This window comes from Cryptomeria japonica, chromosome 1 (genome assembly GCF_030272615.1).
Source record: "Cryptomeria japonica chromosome 1, Sugi_1.0, whole genome shotgun sequence".
Lineage (NCBI taxonomy): Eukaryota > Viridiplantae > Streptophyta > Pinopsida > Cupressales > Cupressaceae > Cryptomeria > Cryptomeria japonica.
Window position 1 is genome coordinate 120,754,691 of NC_081405.1, and position 18,722 is coordinate 120,773,412.

The 18,722-nt window shown below is 38.2% G+C and overlaps 1 protein-coding gene across 11 annotated transcripts in view; it reads left to right on the forward strand.

The window, feature by feature from the left end:
* Positions 1-396: 396 nt before the first annotated feature.
* The window catches only part of LOC131026812 (zinc finger protein BRUTUS), a 101,920-nt gene continuing 83,594 nt past the window's right edge, over positions 397-18,722 (forward strand). For 5 of the 11 annotated variants that reach the window (XR_009102389.2, XR_009102391.2, XR_009102392.2 and 2 more), the window contains exon 1: positions 397-1,008. Coding sequence is in view for 4 of the 11 variants with exons in the window: in XM_057956792.2 (XP_057812775.2) it covers positions 787-1,008 (222 nt within the window). In the remaining 7 variants the exon portion in view is untranslated. The remainder of the gene's footprint in view (positions 1,009-18,722) is intronic. The other 6 variants (XM_057956790.2, XM_057956794.2, XM_057956791.2 and 3 more) reach the window with 5 other exon arrangements.

Below are 18,722 nucleotides of genomic sequence, written 5' to 3' on the forward strand. Positions count from 1 at the left end.
TTATTGCTCTCCTCAACTAACCCAAATTTATGGGGCATTATTTTTTGAGATTAGATAACTAATAACTATGTAATATGTAATAATATTTATTAATTTTAATATTTATGATTAATTTGTATAACTTATTATTAATTTTTTTTATATATTAAATATTAAAGAAATTCTAAAACAATTTTCAATAATCATATAAAAATTAATATTGTCAATTTCAAAAATTAAATCATAAATGTCTAAATCTAGAAATTCCTCCAAAGAGTAAGTAATAAGATGTAAACTAATTAGGAGATCTGACTAAACCTTAAAACTAGATGGCACAATTAGTAGGTCTTTCCCTATATTTAATTTTAATAATTTCAAATTTATATTAAACATTTCAATTGTCGAGTGCTTGGCTCGTGTTCGAATGCAGGGCGAGCGTGTAAACCCCCTGCTCTGCAGCGGTTGGCATAGGTAACTCAGTCAGTTTATAGAGATGGAATAAAATTGGAGGGGAAATATATTAAAAAAACTTTAAAAAAAGAAGATCACCGGACAAGGCTTAAAATCGGATAAGCCTCTAATTGAGAGAAAGCGACACAAATTTAATTCTATACAGAAACGGCATGAGTCCATGTCATTGAGCTTGGTCCACGTGAGAGATTTTTTTTTCTAATAGTTTTCAGCGGTGAATTTGAGAGCTCGTTGTTTTTAAAGGGACGACCTCAGTATTTCGAAAATGTCTGTAGGCTCTACAAAATTTCAAGTGTGCAGAGAATAAGAAGTCTGCAATAAATCAAATTGGGTAATATGGCAGATGTAAGCAATGTGTGTAATACCACTGATGAAAACAGCCCAATTATGGTGTTTGTGTATTTTCACAGGGCTATATGTAATGAGTTGAATGGGCTTGTTGAAGAGGCCTTGGCACTCCAGAATGGCAGCTTGTGGAAAGAGCAAATTCAGAAACTTCGTAAAGGTTATCGTTTTCTCAGGTTTATTTGCAAACATCACAGCAACGCAGAGGACGAGGTGGGTGCTCTGCAATCATCTTCAATTTATTAGTACTATATTAGTTTTAGCTTCATGATGCCGTATATTTCTACATTGCTATCGTATATCTGCTATTGACTTTCATAAGAATGATTCGGATACAAGGCCAAAGTTCATAGGAGTAATTTGGGTGTGAGCTCAAAGTTCATAGGAATGATTTGAGTGTGAAGCCAATGTTCATGAGAGTGTTTTGGTTTGAGACTTATGTTCTTAAGAGTGATCTGGTGTGAGGGTGAAGTGTATAAGACTGATTTGGGTGTAAGGCAAAGTTCATTAGAACGATTCGTGTGTCAGGCCTAAGACTGTTTGTCTAGTGGTGTTGATCTGAAGAGTATTTTTAAAGGCTTTGGGAAACCATCCAAACCATGTTAATAATGTATTAAGGGCAAACTAATAGAGAGGTAGACGAAAAATCTAACATGATCTCATTGCCAGCTATCATGGTGGATGCCAGTGCTTAAAAGTTCTCTTAGTTAAATTGGTAGTTGTATATTCCCTAGATGAATTCAATTTTTGACTAATGCAGTGTCCAACATATTTAATTAGGTGTGAATGAAATTGACAACGCCCAAGCAGGTTATTTTGTTTTGCTTGCAGCCAAAATCATGCGGAACGATGTGGGTGTTTGGCAAAAGACTCTGGCAGTGTTGATTGTAAGAATATTTTCAAAGGCTCTCGGGTAAACTCTCTAAATGGGCATCAATGTAAAAAACATAAACGAACTTTCAGAAACCAAGGTCACAATGAATGGAAGTTAAATCGATAACTATGTAGCCAAATACTGTGTTTTGGCGGTTTATTCCTTGTCTTTTAAGAACTCTGTAGCCTGGCAAAATGTACAAAATCTTACTCACAATGCTGTTGTGGTGACTTTCAGTGCTCCATAAATGAATTCAATTTTGACTAATAAAATTTTCTCTGGATTCAATCGTCCCCTGTGCTTCATAGATGAAATTGACGAAGTACACGGAGTTTGTTTTGTGAGTCCTATAAGTGATTAGGCTAGTAAGAAATGATACCAACCGATGTTGGTTTTAGTGTTGTTTGCAATTATTGAAACAATTGTTTCCTTATGAATGTCAAAAGGATATAGCACAAGAACTGTATTCAATAAAACAATGAATTCCTGTTTTCAGGCCTCTCCTACTTTTTAGACTTCCATGCGTAATGTGTGTGTGTCATGCGAACACTCAACTAAGGATGCCTTGAAGTCTTTCTTTGGCACATCTTTATCAACACCGAGTCTTCAGTTTGGATTATAATAATTTGGTAGTTCGAGAGCTTCTGATCAAGGATTAGATCTGCAAGACATAGACTTATTCTATCCATGGAAAATCAGATACTCTCTTATAAATGCACCTTCCTTCAAAATTTTACTAAGCACTTTTTCTTTGATCTAGTAGTTTTGGATTAACATGGTCTTTAGCAACAACTTTCTTCTTTGTGATCACACCTAACTTGATTGCCAAGTTACTTGATCCACACATTAACGGTTTCAAATTGGTAGGAACAAATCTATCAGGATTTTATGCTCCTTTTAATATTTGACAGCACTCCTAGTTGTCCAATGGTCTAGTCTCATGGCATGATTTTTGCTGTTTCTACCAATTATCAGCCACCTAATCACCAATCAAAAACATATCTACTTAATTGAGGATCAACTTAGCCTGTACATTTTTTTTGCAGCATATAGATAATTGTTCTAGATATAACTGTCAATTCTTTGGTATTCCTCCTCATATTTCTCATTTCATAAATTTCAGTTTTCTATTCTTAGGTTTTGGGTTCCCTCATCCAATTGTTGGGTATTCTTTAAATTTTGAATTGGGTTTCTTTCCCATTCATGCACATATATTGATGCAGATTTAAGTTAAAAAAAAAGAACCCGATTCAGTGTTTTCATTTGTTCCGTGGTTGTGAAAGTGCTCTTCAAAGTTTTTCTTGATTGAATTAAAAAAAGGTTCATATTTTAGTTTTCATTTCAGTCTTATAAGGTAGCAAATATTCATTTTTTAGAGAGGAAAAAGTTAGAATGTGTATTTTGACCTTGAATTTGCAGTGTCAAAACTAAGAATTGATTTATCGTGAGAGAAGAAGCTTGATATCATTTTTTAAAGGTCCTAGGAATTTTTTTGTGAAGACTAGAGCCTTAAATTCAGCATTAAACTATATGGTGAGTGCACATACGTGTTAATTAGTCTTTCAAAGGGCTTTCACTGCTAAGCAGATGCCATATTATATTGAGGAGATCCAGTTAGGAGACTAGAGAGAAATGATGTACAGCAGAAATGCAAGTCTAGAGCAGTGGGATAATGGTAGATATCTTTGTAGGTTATCCCTCCATAATTATATAAAAATGGAGGTACTTGGTTGAATTTATAAAGGGTAAGCATATAAAAATTTATGGAAAGTATTCCGCATTGTAGACACCTAAAATTGTCCTGTCTAATTAAATAAATATTTTTATTTATTTAATGATTTTATTCTAAGTCTTCTATTAATTAAATAAATTCATTAATCCTCTTCTAAGCCTTTCCTCATTTAAATAAATATTTTTATTTATTTAAATTGTCCTTTTCCTAAATAAATATTTTATTTATTTAATTGATTCCACTTCCTCTATTAATTAAATAAATTTCTATTTATTTAATTAGTTCATTAGCCTTTTCTACCCATGACACATGTCACTCATCTCTTAATTCTTCTCTTACCTACCCCCTTTATCATTTAATTATTTCTTCTACCTACCCTTTAATCGTAGCCGACCATTTATTTTAAAGTGTCTTCTATATAAGAGGATACTCTCCTTCATTATCAACCCTAATTGTCTAATCGTTTAATTGTCTAATTGATCTTATGCAATCAAGCCTTCTTGCAACCAAGATATCAACCACATTTCCGTTCTTTGTTGAGCTCTTGTGCACACATAAAATTTGAGAGCAAATATATCAAACAAGATCAATAGAGATAGGAAGACAATGGAGATTGAAACCCTACTTGACATGTGAATGGTGTTGGTGTTGCAAATAAGCCACACCCGGACCGACGATGGACTGGTCCAAGAGGGGCCAGTAGCTCAGTGGTAGAGCACTTCAGCAGTGTATGGAAGGTCCTAGGTTCAAGTCCTAGCTGGTCCATGTCTCAACATGGTATTAGAGTCAGGTCCAGGCTAGGAGCCCCAAGCACACGAAAGGTGTGGCTTAAGGGGGGGTGTTGGTGTTGCAAATAAGCCACACCCAGACCGACGATGGACTGGTCCAAGAGGGGCCAGTAGCTCAGTGGTAGAGCACTTCAACATCGTATGGAAGGTCCTAGGTTCAAGTCCTAGCTGGTCCATGTCTCAACAAATGGTAGTATTGCTTTATTTTGTTGATTTACATGATGATCTTAGGTATCTCTATTGGTATTCTATTGGTATTGGTGAATGTTTCATTCTAGGACTTAGATTGTTTGTGGTTGAATCTTTATGACATGTGAATGGTAATATTACTTTATTTTGTTGATTTACATGATCTTAGGTATTTCTATTGGTATTGGCGAATGTTTCATTGTAGGACTTAGATTGTTTGTGGTTGAATCTTTATGGTTTTACAATAGTTTATCATCACTTTTCACCATATACACCCATCACCATCATGATTCTTTCATTGTTATGAGACTGTATGCATATATGGATCTGATTTTTTGCTGTTATAAGGAGGGTCTTTTGACCTGGATCATAGCAAATTGCCCAAGGTCATTGTAACCTCCAAAAACCTGCTTTAGGATAAAAATGATTTGCATCTGAGATGAAATTACTTATATTTATGGACACTGCTACAAAATAATTGTATTTTGAAGGATGGTAACTTGAATGATAAAAACAATATAGCGAATTGGCCTCAAATGAGGGCTGCCCCACCTTTATGACCATTTTTGGCCTTGATGCAGTAATTTATTGTAATGTTCCCAAAATAATAATTTTTTGAATTTTTTTGCAAATGTTACTATGAAATATAGACCCTCACATGTTCTGATCACCAAGATTCCGATGTGGGCAAGGTGTGAGTATATGGTGGTTGGGATACATACTTTCTGGTGGTAAGCTGCACAACACTATAATTTATGTAGTACAAAATCTTTAAATAATTGAACATGTTTTTGCGGCATTGCCATTTAGACTTGCAATTCAATGGTAATCTGGTGGTGAACCACACAGATGTTTACAATAAGAATTATAATCAATGAAATATTCTTCTATTTTAAATCGAGGAATTATATCAAACAATTGTCCAACAATCTAGAAAAAAATCATTTTGTCAAGTAGTTGGAAAGCAAACTACATAGCTCATAAAATACAAAATATCCAAAATATGAAGCATGAAGCATATGGCCAAATGGAGATGAAGCAGCTGATAGAGAAACTTCAATACTGAATCCAATTGATTATAAACTGCTGTAACAGTAATCCCGAAAAACCCCATGTCTCATCCCAGGTAAGTGGCCTTCCTCAAGGTTGAAAGTTTGTATGGCTTGAAGAAATGTGGCTAGCAAAAAGATATACAACCAAATATTGAGGTGGTGCGGTCTGTGATCGGTATGCAGGTCTGAGGTGGGGATAAATGACCCAGTCTAGGTGCAGAAATTAGTAACCAGCAGTTGGCTGATAGGCCACTTCAACTGCTCAATCGCCCTTCCAAAAATGTTTACACTATGGCCTATTGTGGTAGCGATGAAGTGTAGAGTCCAGCTGGTAATAAACATCAAATTAATAGAACTTTATGTTAGCCATAACCTTGTTTTGATCAGCACTGAGATTTTCATTGTTCTTTATTAAATCACCCTCCTAGATTGGCTTGTTTTGTCCATCCTTAAACTATAGAAATTTCACATAATAGAAACCCGATATTGTAGTAAAACTGCAGCAAATCCAATATTAAATCTTTTACAAGAACTTCAATCAAAATGATATGCAGAAATTACCCAAACAACAATAGTTAGCTTAAATGTGATCTCTATATGAAATCACAATAAATGAATTGGAGAGTTTTTGTCCTCCATCTGAAACTCGAGGGCTCCCATCCTCAAGAGAAAAGACGAATGTTGTTCAATTCTTGGAGGAGAAATTTGTTTTCAAAATGAATGTCTTCCTCACACCCCAAACCCATCTTTTATAGTTTTTTGAGGGATTTTACTATTTTTCCTTTCTCACCTTTTCCCTTAAAAAATAATTAAAAAGCCTTTTAAATACTTTAGACACTTCATCATTTAATAATTTAAATTTAAGTCATCCCTTTTACAACATCCCAATAGCTTGTGGAAAAGTAAAGATAGGCGAAGGGTTTTCATCGGCCTATATCCGGGAAGGGGACATAGAGGCTAAGGGTTTTCATCGGCCTATATCCGGGAAGGGGACATGATGTTTAAGGACATATTATTTCCCTCTCTATTCACTGTCTTAAGGCATTTCTATATTTTCATATAGGTTTTACCTCGTGTAGAATCACAGGAGGCGCATGAATAATTATGTTTTAAATTTCTGCTTACAATTGTGGAAAATCATAATACGGCTGTATAAATGTACTTGTAACCTCTAGAGTTCCTTCTTTATTGTCAAGAATGCAACATGGATGTGAGATGGTAGTGTAGACGATGGTATGATTTGTGCACTTGTAATTGAGGAATACATATTTATGTTTAAATATTGTAGGATGATTCAATCATTGCCAGTGTTTGTCTCTTGAAATACCATTAAATAATCTTTTTTTTTTGGTAGGTTAAAAGCTGCTAAGGGGCAGCACCCATTATATTAAGTCAAAAAAGTTTTACATTCAAGTCTTCTGCAATAGCATCCGCCATTGAGGCATTCAAGACCCAAAAACCACCCCTAATGATCTATAAGGGCTGTGCCCTGCTACCCTATACAAACAAAATATCACTAGAAGAGCAAAATGGTGACCACAACTATATATCTATGGCATCTACTGTCAAACTATTATCTATTATCACTATATTGATAATATTTCCACCGCTGCAAGTTTGGGCAACTGGGTGATTATCACTTTCTTCCTTATCAGGTAGTTGGGGCTGCATTCCATGTGGGTCTTCAGCTGCTCCCAATTGGAGGCCTCCTCCTCTACCTTTGCTGTCACCTTTTCCTCGATGAATGTGCCAAAATCGTCCTCCTCCAGGTCGCAGTCAAGCCTTTCCTCCTTCAGATACTTCTTAATCCATTCGCAACTCCATTCAGCATGATCCCCATCAATTTCTTTAGAAAACCAATATTTCTTGCTACTGCAGGCTTCTTTCTTTCATATGCTTTTGGTTCCACAGACATGATCATTAGTAGCCTTGGCACCATTCTCCCACTTCTCTGGAATACATAATAGTCTTGGGGAAGGGGAATTCTCTTGTCCTCGTCCACATTTGCCAATACATCTTCTATCTCCTCCAAATAGTGGGCTTTGAAAACCTTCTCACTCAGAGCCTTCGCCACCATCTTCCCCTCTCCCATGTCCAACAACATTCCCAGAAACATGCTTGATATGTCGGTATTTACCCTATACCTATGGCATGTCCTTATGAACTCCTCGCCTATGAGACTTCTACTGCATGCATTACGAGGACATGGGATGACTTGAGAATTGTTTTAAGGTGCTTCTCAGAGACTTCCCCAAGGAAGGACATTTGCCTCTTTCTTGATACCAACCTAATAGGAGTTTTCATATTTTAAGTTTGACAATTCTACAACTTAGAGCTGAAAATGGTGAGTCGTATCTGGCCACCATAGGGTATAAATAGAAATCTTCAGCTTGTCTTAGTCACATAAGACTCGTTCTCGGCATGCCTTGTCAAAATGCCACCCAAGTCACTTCGTGTCCTTTCCAATCTGCCAAATCTTATGCATGTCTGGGTATTAATTGCTCCACTTGCATCAACATTCCTCACTCTATCCTTCCTTGCTTTGTTTGTCACATTTTGTGGTGATGCGTGTCCTTTCACTGTTGATCTCTCGTTTACACACCACCATCGTGCATTTCTGATTTATTTGTTTCTCCAATACCATTGTGATTGCTGTGCGTTTCTCTATCCCATTCTTATTCTTGTTATGCAGTATGGGCAATATTCTGGGACCTACCACCCTTCGCCCTAATGATGTCACCATTCCACCTATGCAACATAGTCACCACTTCTAATTCCTTTTGTCCGTAGCCAGCTTAGCCAAACTGTCTGCCATCTCATTCCCATTGTGGTATACATGGGTCACCTTGAATTCTTCAAACTCTCCAATTAGTTCCTTTATGGGTTTGAGCCATCGGTCTAACTTCCAGTTGGGGGTGTTGTTTTGTCAAATGGCATTGGTTGTTATTAATGAGTCACCTTTAGGATGGATTAGTCTGGCTCGTAGGTCCAGTCCCTACTATAGCCCTAGCAATGTCGCCCTAAAGTCTACAATGTTGTTTGTTGTTTCACCCAAATGCTTCTATCGTTTTGCGATGATCTTCCCATTCTGACCGCGAGCCACACATCCTGCCTCGCTTGGGCCTGGGTTGTCCTTAGAGGCACCATTAAAATTAATTTTCATCCATTCCGTTTTTGGTGTAGTCCACTTGATTTCTTCCTTTGGGTTCCCAGGAAGATCAACCTTCCTAACCCCATTAATGTTGGCAAAAATACCATTAAATAATCTTAGTTGCACTTTGTGTACCATTTTTTTGGACAATACTTTGTCATTAAAAGTTATATTACTCAGGAGTAGATGGCTGTTATGTATTTTTACCGTAGTTTTTGGCCTTCCCTACATGTCTTCCTTAGTATTCTCAGGGACACTGATTTTCTTGCATGTATTCTTTTGTTTGTTTGCCTCAGTTCTTCTTAGAGCAGTTGTTTCCTTTGCATATGAGGGGAAAAAGAAAACTTTTGATAATAGGGAAATTTTAGTTAAGTAGGAAGGACAAGCTTGTTTCTAGGGACTTAGTCTAATCATTGGCATGGTGGGGAAGACCTTGAGGTACAAAGTAAAGCCATTGAGTGCATGGGGTACGAAAGGAGCTACTCTATTGTGGGGTGTCAATGATTGACTAGTGTTGGTGACCATAGGGATTATGATTCTATGGGAAGTTTAGTGACGATCATAAACTCTTCCTTAATGATGTGTTTTTAGGAGGCCATTGCTTATTGTAGCTTGATGCATTGATAAACCTCAAGCGTGATGGATAATCATGTCATTAGTTATTCTATTGGTGTACTACATTCTCTTTTTTAAATAAGGCTTCCAATTAATGGATAAAGGATTTGCAATGCTTTCTTACTAAAGAACATGTGTGGTATGGCAGTGTACCCCTAGAAAACCAATAGGAACATAGACTCATAAAGCCCTCATCATGGAAGAGCAGAGGAAGCTTCTTCCATTCTTTAAAAAACAGATTCGAGAAAACGTAGAAAGACCTCATTAGGGAAGAATGTCATGACCCGATATATGTATTGAATGAAACAGAAGATTGTAAGATTGAAATTGTCTTACGAAGTAAGACTTTACAATTTCATGGACAATAGAAACAATATTTGATAACAGCAGTCAAACTTTTGTAGATTGAAGGCAATAAGACTCATTGTTTGATCGACCCTTTTCCCATTTGGCAATAGAAGTTCCCTCTATAAGGGGATGATTGGTTAGGAAAAACAATAAAATGTTAAAGGAATGAGACAGCATGAAGATTCATGCATTTTGCAAGGAAGGGACACCACCATTCCAGCAGCCATGTCTTGATGGAAGGTCACAACTCTCCACCCCGATGGAGGGATATAAGAAGAACACGCCTAGCAGTCAAAGAGGCATGGGAAAAAGACAGATCAGATTTGGATATTAATAATTAAGTATACAGCAGTTTGAATATATATTGCGGTTTTGGTATGAGTTCCTTATACATAGCATGATGAATATTATTTATATCTGCTCATTGCTGATTAATAATTTGTTATTGTTTATGATTGTTTAATACATATATATATTGAATACATGCCATAACATAGGATTCATTATATGTTCTGCTTGATTATTATAATTAACCATGATAAGGGCAATGGGGGATACAAGGAGGGGAAATAGTGATGAAGTCCTCTCTTAAGTATGCCACCTCATGGTGGTGACTGAATGGTCCCATGAGGTGTTGCCCCTGGGCTTAGGAGGGAAGGATTCTTGGGACATCCTGCTGTAATTGTTCTAACTTCCCTATCATGATTGGCCATGAGATTAAGCAATTCACATCATAGGGGGGAAGATAAAGGGAGGATGGTGAGGGGAATGACTATGGGAATCCTCACTAGGTATGCCACCTCATGGTGGTGAATGAATGTTCCCATGGGGCCAAGAGGGATTGAATATCTGCTCTTCGTCCTAGGGTGGAGGAACATTTAGCCAACATACCCTTATCTTAGCCTCCCTATGGTTGAGATCCATCATTAAGTTATGTCTATCTTATAATCAAGTTAATGTTCCAAAACCCTAGTAAGAAGATCTATGTTTTGCTTACAATTTCTAACAAAGATTTGTTTAACTATGTTTTCAATGATTATCTAACATGTTTGTAGGACCTCAATTTGGGTGATCTAAGCTGGTACGCAACCCTATTCCATCAACTACTTCCTTGGAAATTTGATTTTAGGGCAAAGCTAGGGCATTTAATAAAAAGGGACATTACAAGTGGTATCAGGGCATGTTCTTGCCAGCCTAAGGGATGAGCAACTGTTAATGAAACTTAGTCAAAGGGCTTTAAGGGCTCTAGAGAGGGAAAAGAAGAAAACTACAATAAGCAAAGACAACACAAGAGGTGAACAAATGGAACAAGAATTTAGGGCCTTTATGGAACAAACAACCCAAGCCTTACAAAACATAAATGCCACCACAAGTACTCTTAGACCTAACTCAAGAAATGGGAGGCATAACACTCGTAGCCAAACTGAAAGTGACAATAGAACAACCCTAGGGTCATCCCCAAGAACCATGGGGCCTCCCTTCTTAACTAATGAAGGGTTGTCAAGAGGAGATGAGGAAATTAACACACCTAATCCCAATATGAATGAACTTGTCAAAGCATGTGCAAGATTTGATCTCGAAGTCAAGAGAAGCATCCTTTTCTTGGTGTATTGTGAGGCTGAGGCAAGAAGGAACCATAGAAAGAAAATGATTCAACCTAATCAGGACTTACAACACAAGGTAGGGAAATTGTCCATCCCTAATTTTCATGGGTTGGGAAAAAGCATGGCACATGCATGGATCCAAAAACTAGAAACCTACTTGACCCTCAAGCCCATGTTAGAGGAATATGCTATGACATTTGCCATATTACATTTAGAAGGGGTGGCACATGATTGGTGGCATCATGGCCTAATCACCCAAGACCATCAAAGTATAAAGACCTACAATGCCTTCAAGAAAAAACTCATTGAAAAGGTTTGACCAAACACATCCCCAAAAGAACTAACAAGAATAAGGCAAGGGGGAACCCTTGAGGACTATATCACTGAATTCCAAATGCTAGTAGTTATGGTCCCCGAAATATCTGAGGAGAGACTCACTTACCTATTCATAGAAGGATTATTGGATGCACTCCATGGCTTAGTAAGTGCTTTCGACCCTACCACACTCCAGGAAGCAATCCTAAAAGCCACACAACTTAACGCCAAAACAAGGGAAAAGGATCAATTTAATAGGATGGCATCAAAAGATAAGCACTCCTATGAGAAGGACAACCGCGAGAGAGCATACCTCTCTTATGACGACCAAGAAGAATTAAGGAAGAAAGGTCTATGTCTTGATTGCAAGATGAAATGGGAATGAGGACACACTTGTAAACAAGATGAAACCCAAGAGAAAAAGTTATGCTTTAAATGCAAAGAGGCATGGGGGCTTGGACATGTTGACGTGTGAATCATGACTACGTCTAACACATAATAGAGTTGCCCAATGATCACTTTACTCTCTCTTGATCAAAGTTCAATTGTATGCTAAGATTACGATAAATTCAAACAATTGACTCCAAGGTTCCGATTTTGCAATGGACGCGACCCTGTTGGTTTGATGTGATATGTCGGTAATCCAAGGGGACTTACGCACACTTAAAGAAGATTAAACAATTTTATGACTTTCAAGGAAATTGATCACGAATGATTTGTCAATGAAAAGCTCTTTTTTAGGATTTTTGATTTGAAAATGCTGAAAGTAAAATGAGAGAGGGTTTAGGGAAGCTATGCTAAATCTAAGAACAAGGGAGACAATGATTGCTTGAGTGAAACCAACCACACTTTGCTTTGCCAACTTTGTACAACTACACAAAGGCGATGAAATCTGCAAAGGCTGTGGAAGAGATTTTCATAACACCAATGAACACCATCAACAGACAATGCTCATCCGATGATCGAAGTTAAACTTTCACATAAAATGGGCTCAAACTAACCTTGCAATGTTAATAACAATCAGCTATTAACAAAAGGTATGAGGAAAAGTTTCACTACAAACAATATCATCAATCCCATTCATCTAAATGCTGAAAATAAAACTACTCTAAGTGAGGAAAGCAAGACCATGCAAGCTACAAAATAGGACAAGTATACACCATCAAAAGAACAATATATTACAGCTTACTGCTTCAATAGCTTATCGCAACAATCTTAGACAATCTATCCTTTACAAATGAGGGGATCACCCCTTTATATAGGCCTCAAGCCTTGATTATATGCAAACCCTAATTAGGGTTTGACCCCAAAAGATTCCACACACATGATGCAAAAAGATGGGAATAAACATTAAATGCCCATCATGCCCACTTACAATAAATTCTTTCATGCTAAAAATGGCGTCCATTGTGCATTAAATACACTTTTCATCAAATTCGCCCAATATGTCATAATATTCCTCCATGCAAAAATCAGCCATAATGCCATGAATGCTCCATCATCTCCTAAATGTGATAGCTACATGCAAAAAGATGCTCCACTACCTCTGCATGCGTTGACCCAACCGCCACTTGGTCAAATATTCTAGCCATGCATGCGCCACTATGTCAAAAGATTCCTGTCCAGAAATGGACGACCATTATCTCGCTCATTAATGGCATATGCAATGAACCTGGCGATGATGGCCTCCGATTCTCCTACGGAAACACTTGGCACGCTTTCCATCTTGAATTCCATCAAGGCAATTTCTTCTTCACACTTGGAGAAAAACTTCTCCCAATCCGCCGCCAATTCTTGAGTCCTTCGCGTTGTGCTGGAGAATAAGGAAACATTTTCCAGATGTGTGCTAGAAAATGATTCCACAAAGAAGTATTCATGCAATCTGTCCCTAAGGAAATCCACCATCAACTCCTCTTCAGTAGCTCTTCTGGAAAATAGTGCCTCAACTACCTTAAGGATTTTTCCTTGTACTTTCCTGACCGAGTCTCTCAAAGAAGTAGACTCCCTGTTGAACCTTTCAAAATTTTCCTTTTCGGTGTAGATGATAGGAAACTATCGTGGGGAATCATAAACATCGTTCTCTTGAACAACTTTCCTGTCAATCAACGTTTGCCTGGGAATTTTCATTAGTGCTCTAAGTCGCAGAATAGTCAAATCTTGGTAAATGTGCACATCTTCCCATGAACTATTTGTAACTTACAGCTTGCTTAGGATTACGAGAATTCTAGAGTGAAGGCGAGTCAAGTCCTCAATGGATCCTTCAACTAAAGTGAAAACACCTTCCACCCACTCCTTAGAGCATTGAGCTCTCTTCCTGGCTTCTTCAACACCATCAACAATTTCCTTAGGAAGAGAGGAGGGAAGTACAAAGAATGGATCCTCTTCCTTGAGTGGATGTTTAAAACTTTGCACATACTCGCACAAGGCCCGTTTTTTTCTCTTTAGCCTCATGCACTTCTCCTTCATCTTTTTCATTTTCTCCTTCATGGCCAAGGAAGATTCTGCGAAATCTTCCACCACCTGTGTCGTGGATGCACGCCCTAAATTGCCTTCCTTGATTACATATTCATCAGGCTTGATCGTATTTCTGTCTTTGCCTACTATAGGCTCGGCCAAGTGCAATGTTCTAGATCCAGACTCATCACTTTTAATCTTGGAAAACTTTTTGGCCACCTTCTTCTCAGCTGGTTTATCCATCCTACTTAGAAGTCTTTCTAATTCTTATGTTGGATCTACTTCATCCAACTCTCTTCTCATTCTTTCCTTGAGCCAATCAGGAGTGATCTCTGTATATTCTTGAACTTCCATGTGTACTTGCTCCTGTGAAACTTTCTCCATGTCTTCAAGAATTGTATTAATGAAAGCATCTTGGTCTCGTTGTTTTGGGCTGGGAAGAAGTTCCCGCCTTCGATTTGCCGACTGAATTGGTCTGTGAGAAGCACTGGTGCTGAGAATATCTTGTGTTAGTGCCTTATCAAAAATATTATCCTAAGGTTGACTTCTTGGAGCCTCTTGAGCAAACATCTCAACTTCCTACACATTGGAGGAACTAGCTGGCAAGCTGAGGCTCCTCTGGTTGAACTTCCTTCCTCTTCTTTGTTCTTGATCTTTCGGGAAGATTCTTTTCTCTATTATGCTCAACTCCTTCTTGGTGGATTTCACCTTCTTCGGCATAGGCCTATGATGATGCCTCTGTGGCCTCACTATGGGAATCCAAGTTTTCCATTAGTTGGTAGCTCAGGCAAACATTTCCTTCTTTTAGCATCCTAATGTGGTGATCCACCCAATGTCTGGTAAATTTCAGAAGTGGCCTAGCCAAAACTTCTAAATCATCAATTTTTGATTCTGACCAATCCAGAGCTTGGATAGGTGTATCCTTCAACTTTTCAAATCCTGGCTGTATCACATCTTGATCTTCCTTCACCTAATTTGGCACTTGAATAATTGTACCAATTTGGATCATATCAAGGGACAATCTAGAAAACATTATTTGCTTGATCTCAAGATCATCCTTGGCATTTGCCCAAAAATCCTCCAAGTGAAATTTGTGCTTGAACTTCATTCCAAGGACCATCTTGATTTTGTTAGATGGATCAAAGTAGGATCTGGTTGTATGGAATGTCAAGTGATCCGATTCTTCCATAGACTTCTCAACCGCTGCCAATGATGGACACAATTCCACATAGTCACTACGACAATAGGGAATTCAATGGACATCTTTTTCTTCTTCTGAATCATGTCGTAAGCTATCTTCTGCCTAGTGAGTTCGAACAATACCATTTTATTTGAGGGATACCTTGGTAACTTGTGCGACCGAAAGGCAAATCCTTGGACCCGGATATAAGTAAATTTTGGAAACTTGATGTACAAGGATCCAAATTTCTGTATCAGTGCCTTGGCCTCGAGCAACACCCTCGTGTGGAGTTCATTCTACAACAATCTAGTTAAGTACATGGTGAAAGTGTCGTTCACCAACTTGAAAGAATTGGTGCTATATGGATTCAATTGGGGATAGCATTTGTGGACCTTAAACTGTCTTGGTATACATCCCATGGGCCCCTTTCCTAGCAAGCCATCAAAACTACCCATCCTTGCCAACAAATAAATCACATACGAGCTCATGTAAAAGGATTGGGTCCACTTCTCATTCAGATTTTTCAACAATTCATGCACATAATGATTGATCAATCTTGCCCAATCCACTATCCTGTTGGCATTCATAACTTCGCCAATGAAGAAGAATATCCAGGTTTCAAATGTGAAGGCATGCAAACATCCCATTATAATATTCAACATCATTACAAGGTCTGCGTACTCTTGCTTGAAGCCAAAGCTGGTGATTTGTTTAGGTATCTTAGAAATATGTGGTCTTGACTTCTGCATCTAGGTTTTGTTGATCACCTCAGCACATCGTTCAACACTACTCATATACTGCTACTGCTCTATCCTTGAGTCTGTAAGTCATAGAATGATATATCGGAATCCCAAAAGTTTCTCCAATAGCTTTGGCTGTCAGGTTAGTGTTGACGTGTATTTTGTACACAATCATACACAGAATAAAATACCCAAGGGTACCTTATCCTCTCTTGAATAAAGCCTCTGATTGCTGAAGATGTCGCAAAAAAGGATCAATCAGGGTGACTCCAATGTTCTTTTATGTAGGGTCTCTATGTGTGGATAAGCACCAGTGGTCGTTGTGAATGCTGTTTCATCAAGGGGCCTTACGTCATCCGAGCTGCAGGAACAAGATTTCCCTAAACTAACAAGTTCTCAAAAAGATCAAAAGGTAGAGTTTGCAAGGGATAAATTCTAATCTAATCCCAAGAATGACTCAATGTAGGCTAGACTTGGTAAGATTCTACCAATTTCAATATTGCCATGAAATAACAACTCAACTGAAATTGATGCGATCTTCTAAGGTAACAAATGATCTTTCAATTCATCAAGGATCATAGACACTACCACAAAGGCACATATCCAAAGCTCAATGACGATTGAAGGTTTAAGTAATTCGAGTCTCTCCAGTTGACCACACAAGGCGTTCCTACAATCAGTAAGAAGCTAGTGGTTTGGAACATGAATCTCACCAAAGATCAAGCCCAACACTTAGTACTTCAAACTTAAATACTACTTTGACTGAGAATGATTCAAGAAAGTAAACAACCATGAAGATAGCCACAAGAATTGCAATAAAACACCATAACTTCAATATTTTATTGATCTCAAAGCCAAAATAGACAACAATTGCTTGAAATTCTTTCTTCAATACTCAATCTTGCTACAAAATAACTTTCTTCTCCAAAAGCTCTAAACTTCTAACTATTTCTTATTGCTAACTATTACAAAATGAAAATGAGTGAGGGTATATATAGCATCCTCAATTACAATGAACGGCCCAGATCAAAAGAAGATCAACGGCTGAGATTCTAACACCTAAACCCTAATTAGGGTTTTATTACAAAAGTTCCCCTTTTATTGAACAATATTAAATGCATAGCCTAATATTTAATTTGGCACAAAAATCTAGGAAACATAGACCAATGATAATTAAGTTGCCATGTCATCTATAACAACCTTTCTTCTAGAACCTTATTCCCTTTCCAATGCTCCTTTTTAGCATATGCAATGAATCTAGACACGATTCCTTCAATCTCAGCAATTGGAATCTCAGGAAGATTCCTCATTCCTTTCTCCAAGTGGATGACTTGATCGAAAGCCTTGAGAAGAGCCGCATCCCATTCAGGTTCAAGTTCTTTGATCTTCTCAATCAGGAGCATGGTAGCAAACATTTGATCCCGTTGCTCATCTGTGATAACATTCTCATCTTTGCAAAAGATGACCTTGACTCTTTCTTCTAATTCTTGAAGATCCACATCTGTCTCAACCTCGATCCTCCTGCCAAGAATAGTACACAACACTTCAAACACCTTGTCCTAGATAGGATGGATGACCTCCTCAACATGATTGCATTTGGTACTGATGTCCTCGAAAAGAACTTCCTTCATCTGGAGTAAAGTTGACCACTGGAGTAAATTATGAGATCCTCCATCCATTATCTTTTCTTGCGCTAGGATTTTCCTTGATGTTTGTCTGATTACTTGTAGAACAGGAATGATAACATCTCTAGTATGGGCAAAGGCGGCTACAGTTATCATTAGGTTGTGGATGATCTCAAGAACCTGGATAGCTCGGTGGATGGTCTGCATCATTCTTGTTGCAAATTCAATAGCAACTGTATGGGATTTGTCAATCCAAGAGCTCATAAGCTGGACCAAACTCTTGACTCTCTCTGCCTCACCAACTGATTCAATGGGAAGTGCTTGCACAGGAGATACTGTTGGATCCTGACGCCCCAAAGGCTGATTGAGATGGCTAAAGTAGCCTCTCCATGCACCGACCTCTCTCTCAAGCTTTCTATTTTTCTCCATTTCTTCCCTAAGCTTGTCCTTTAGTGCCTCAAACGAATCGGTTGCCTCATCCAATGTTTGCTCAGCGGTGAGTGGACCAAGTTCAAATGTTTCTACATCATATTCCTTTGCGAGGATCTCACCTTCATACTTGTCCACCGCTGGTGTAGCTATCTACAACTTCCTGGATCCTGTCTCATCTCTGATCATCTTGGACATCTTAGTGGCCTTCCTCTTTTCTGTCACTTCTTGAGAATTTCCAACAAGGCTTTCTAAATCAATCACATTATCTTTGTCCTCAATCACAATCACCCTTGTTAGTCTCTCCTTTAACCAATCTGGAATGGCAGACCTCGTCTCCCTAACTTGTATTTCTTTAGGCAATGTCTCTTCTTCTCGGAGGGGAGATGTCACTTCGTCATTATTCTTGTCTTCATGTAGCTCATTGACTTGGAGAGATCGACTTGATGAACGTTGAGGTGCTTGTCCTTCTTCATGTTTATCGTTCTAGACCATTGATTCCATAGATTCCTCCATTTCAAGTGTCCTCTTCTCTTGTCGAGAAGATGTGCCGGATGAGCGATCTCGATTGGCCTCTGGCTTCTTCTTGGAGGATTCCCTTTTCTCAGGTCTCTCTTTTCTCTTTGAGCCTCTAGGATGAGGATTACCTTCACTTGTGCTTTGAAGGTTGCCTTCGCTTGTGTTTCTGAGATGAGGATTGCCTTCACTTACACTTGGTCCTCCTTCCCCTGGCCTTTCCTCCAAAGTAAAAGTCATAGATATGTTCTGCTCTCTCAACTTTTGATGTTGCACATCAACCCATCTGCGAGTACAAGACAAAACTGGAGCCAT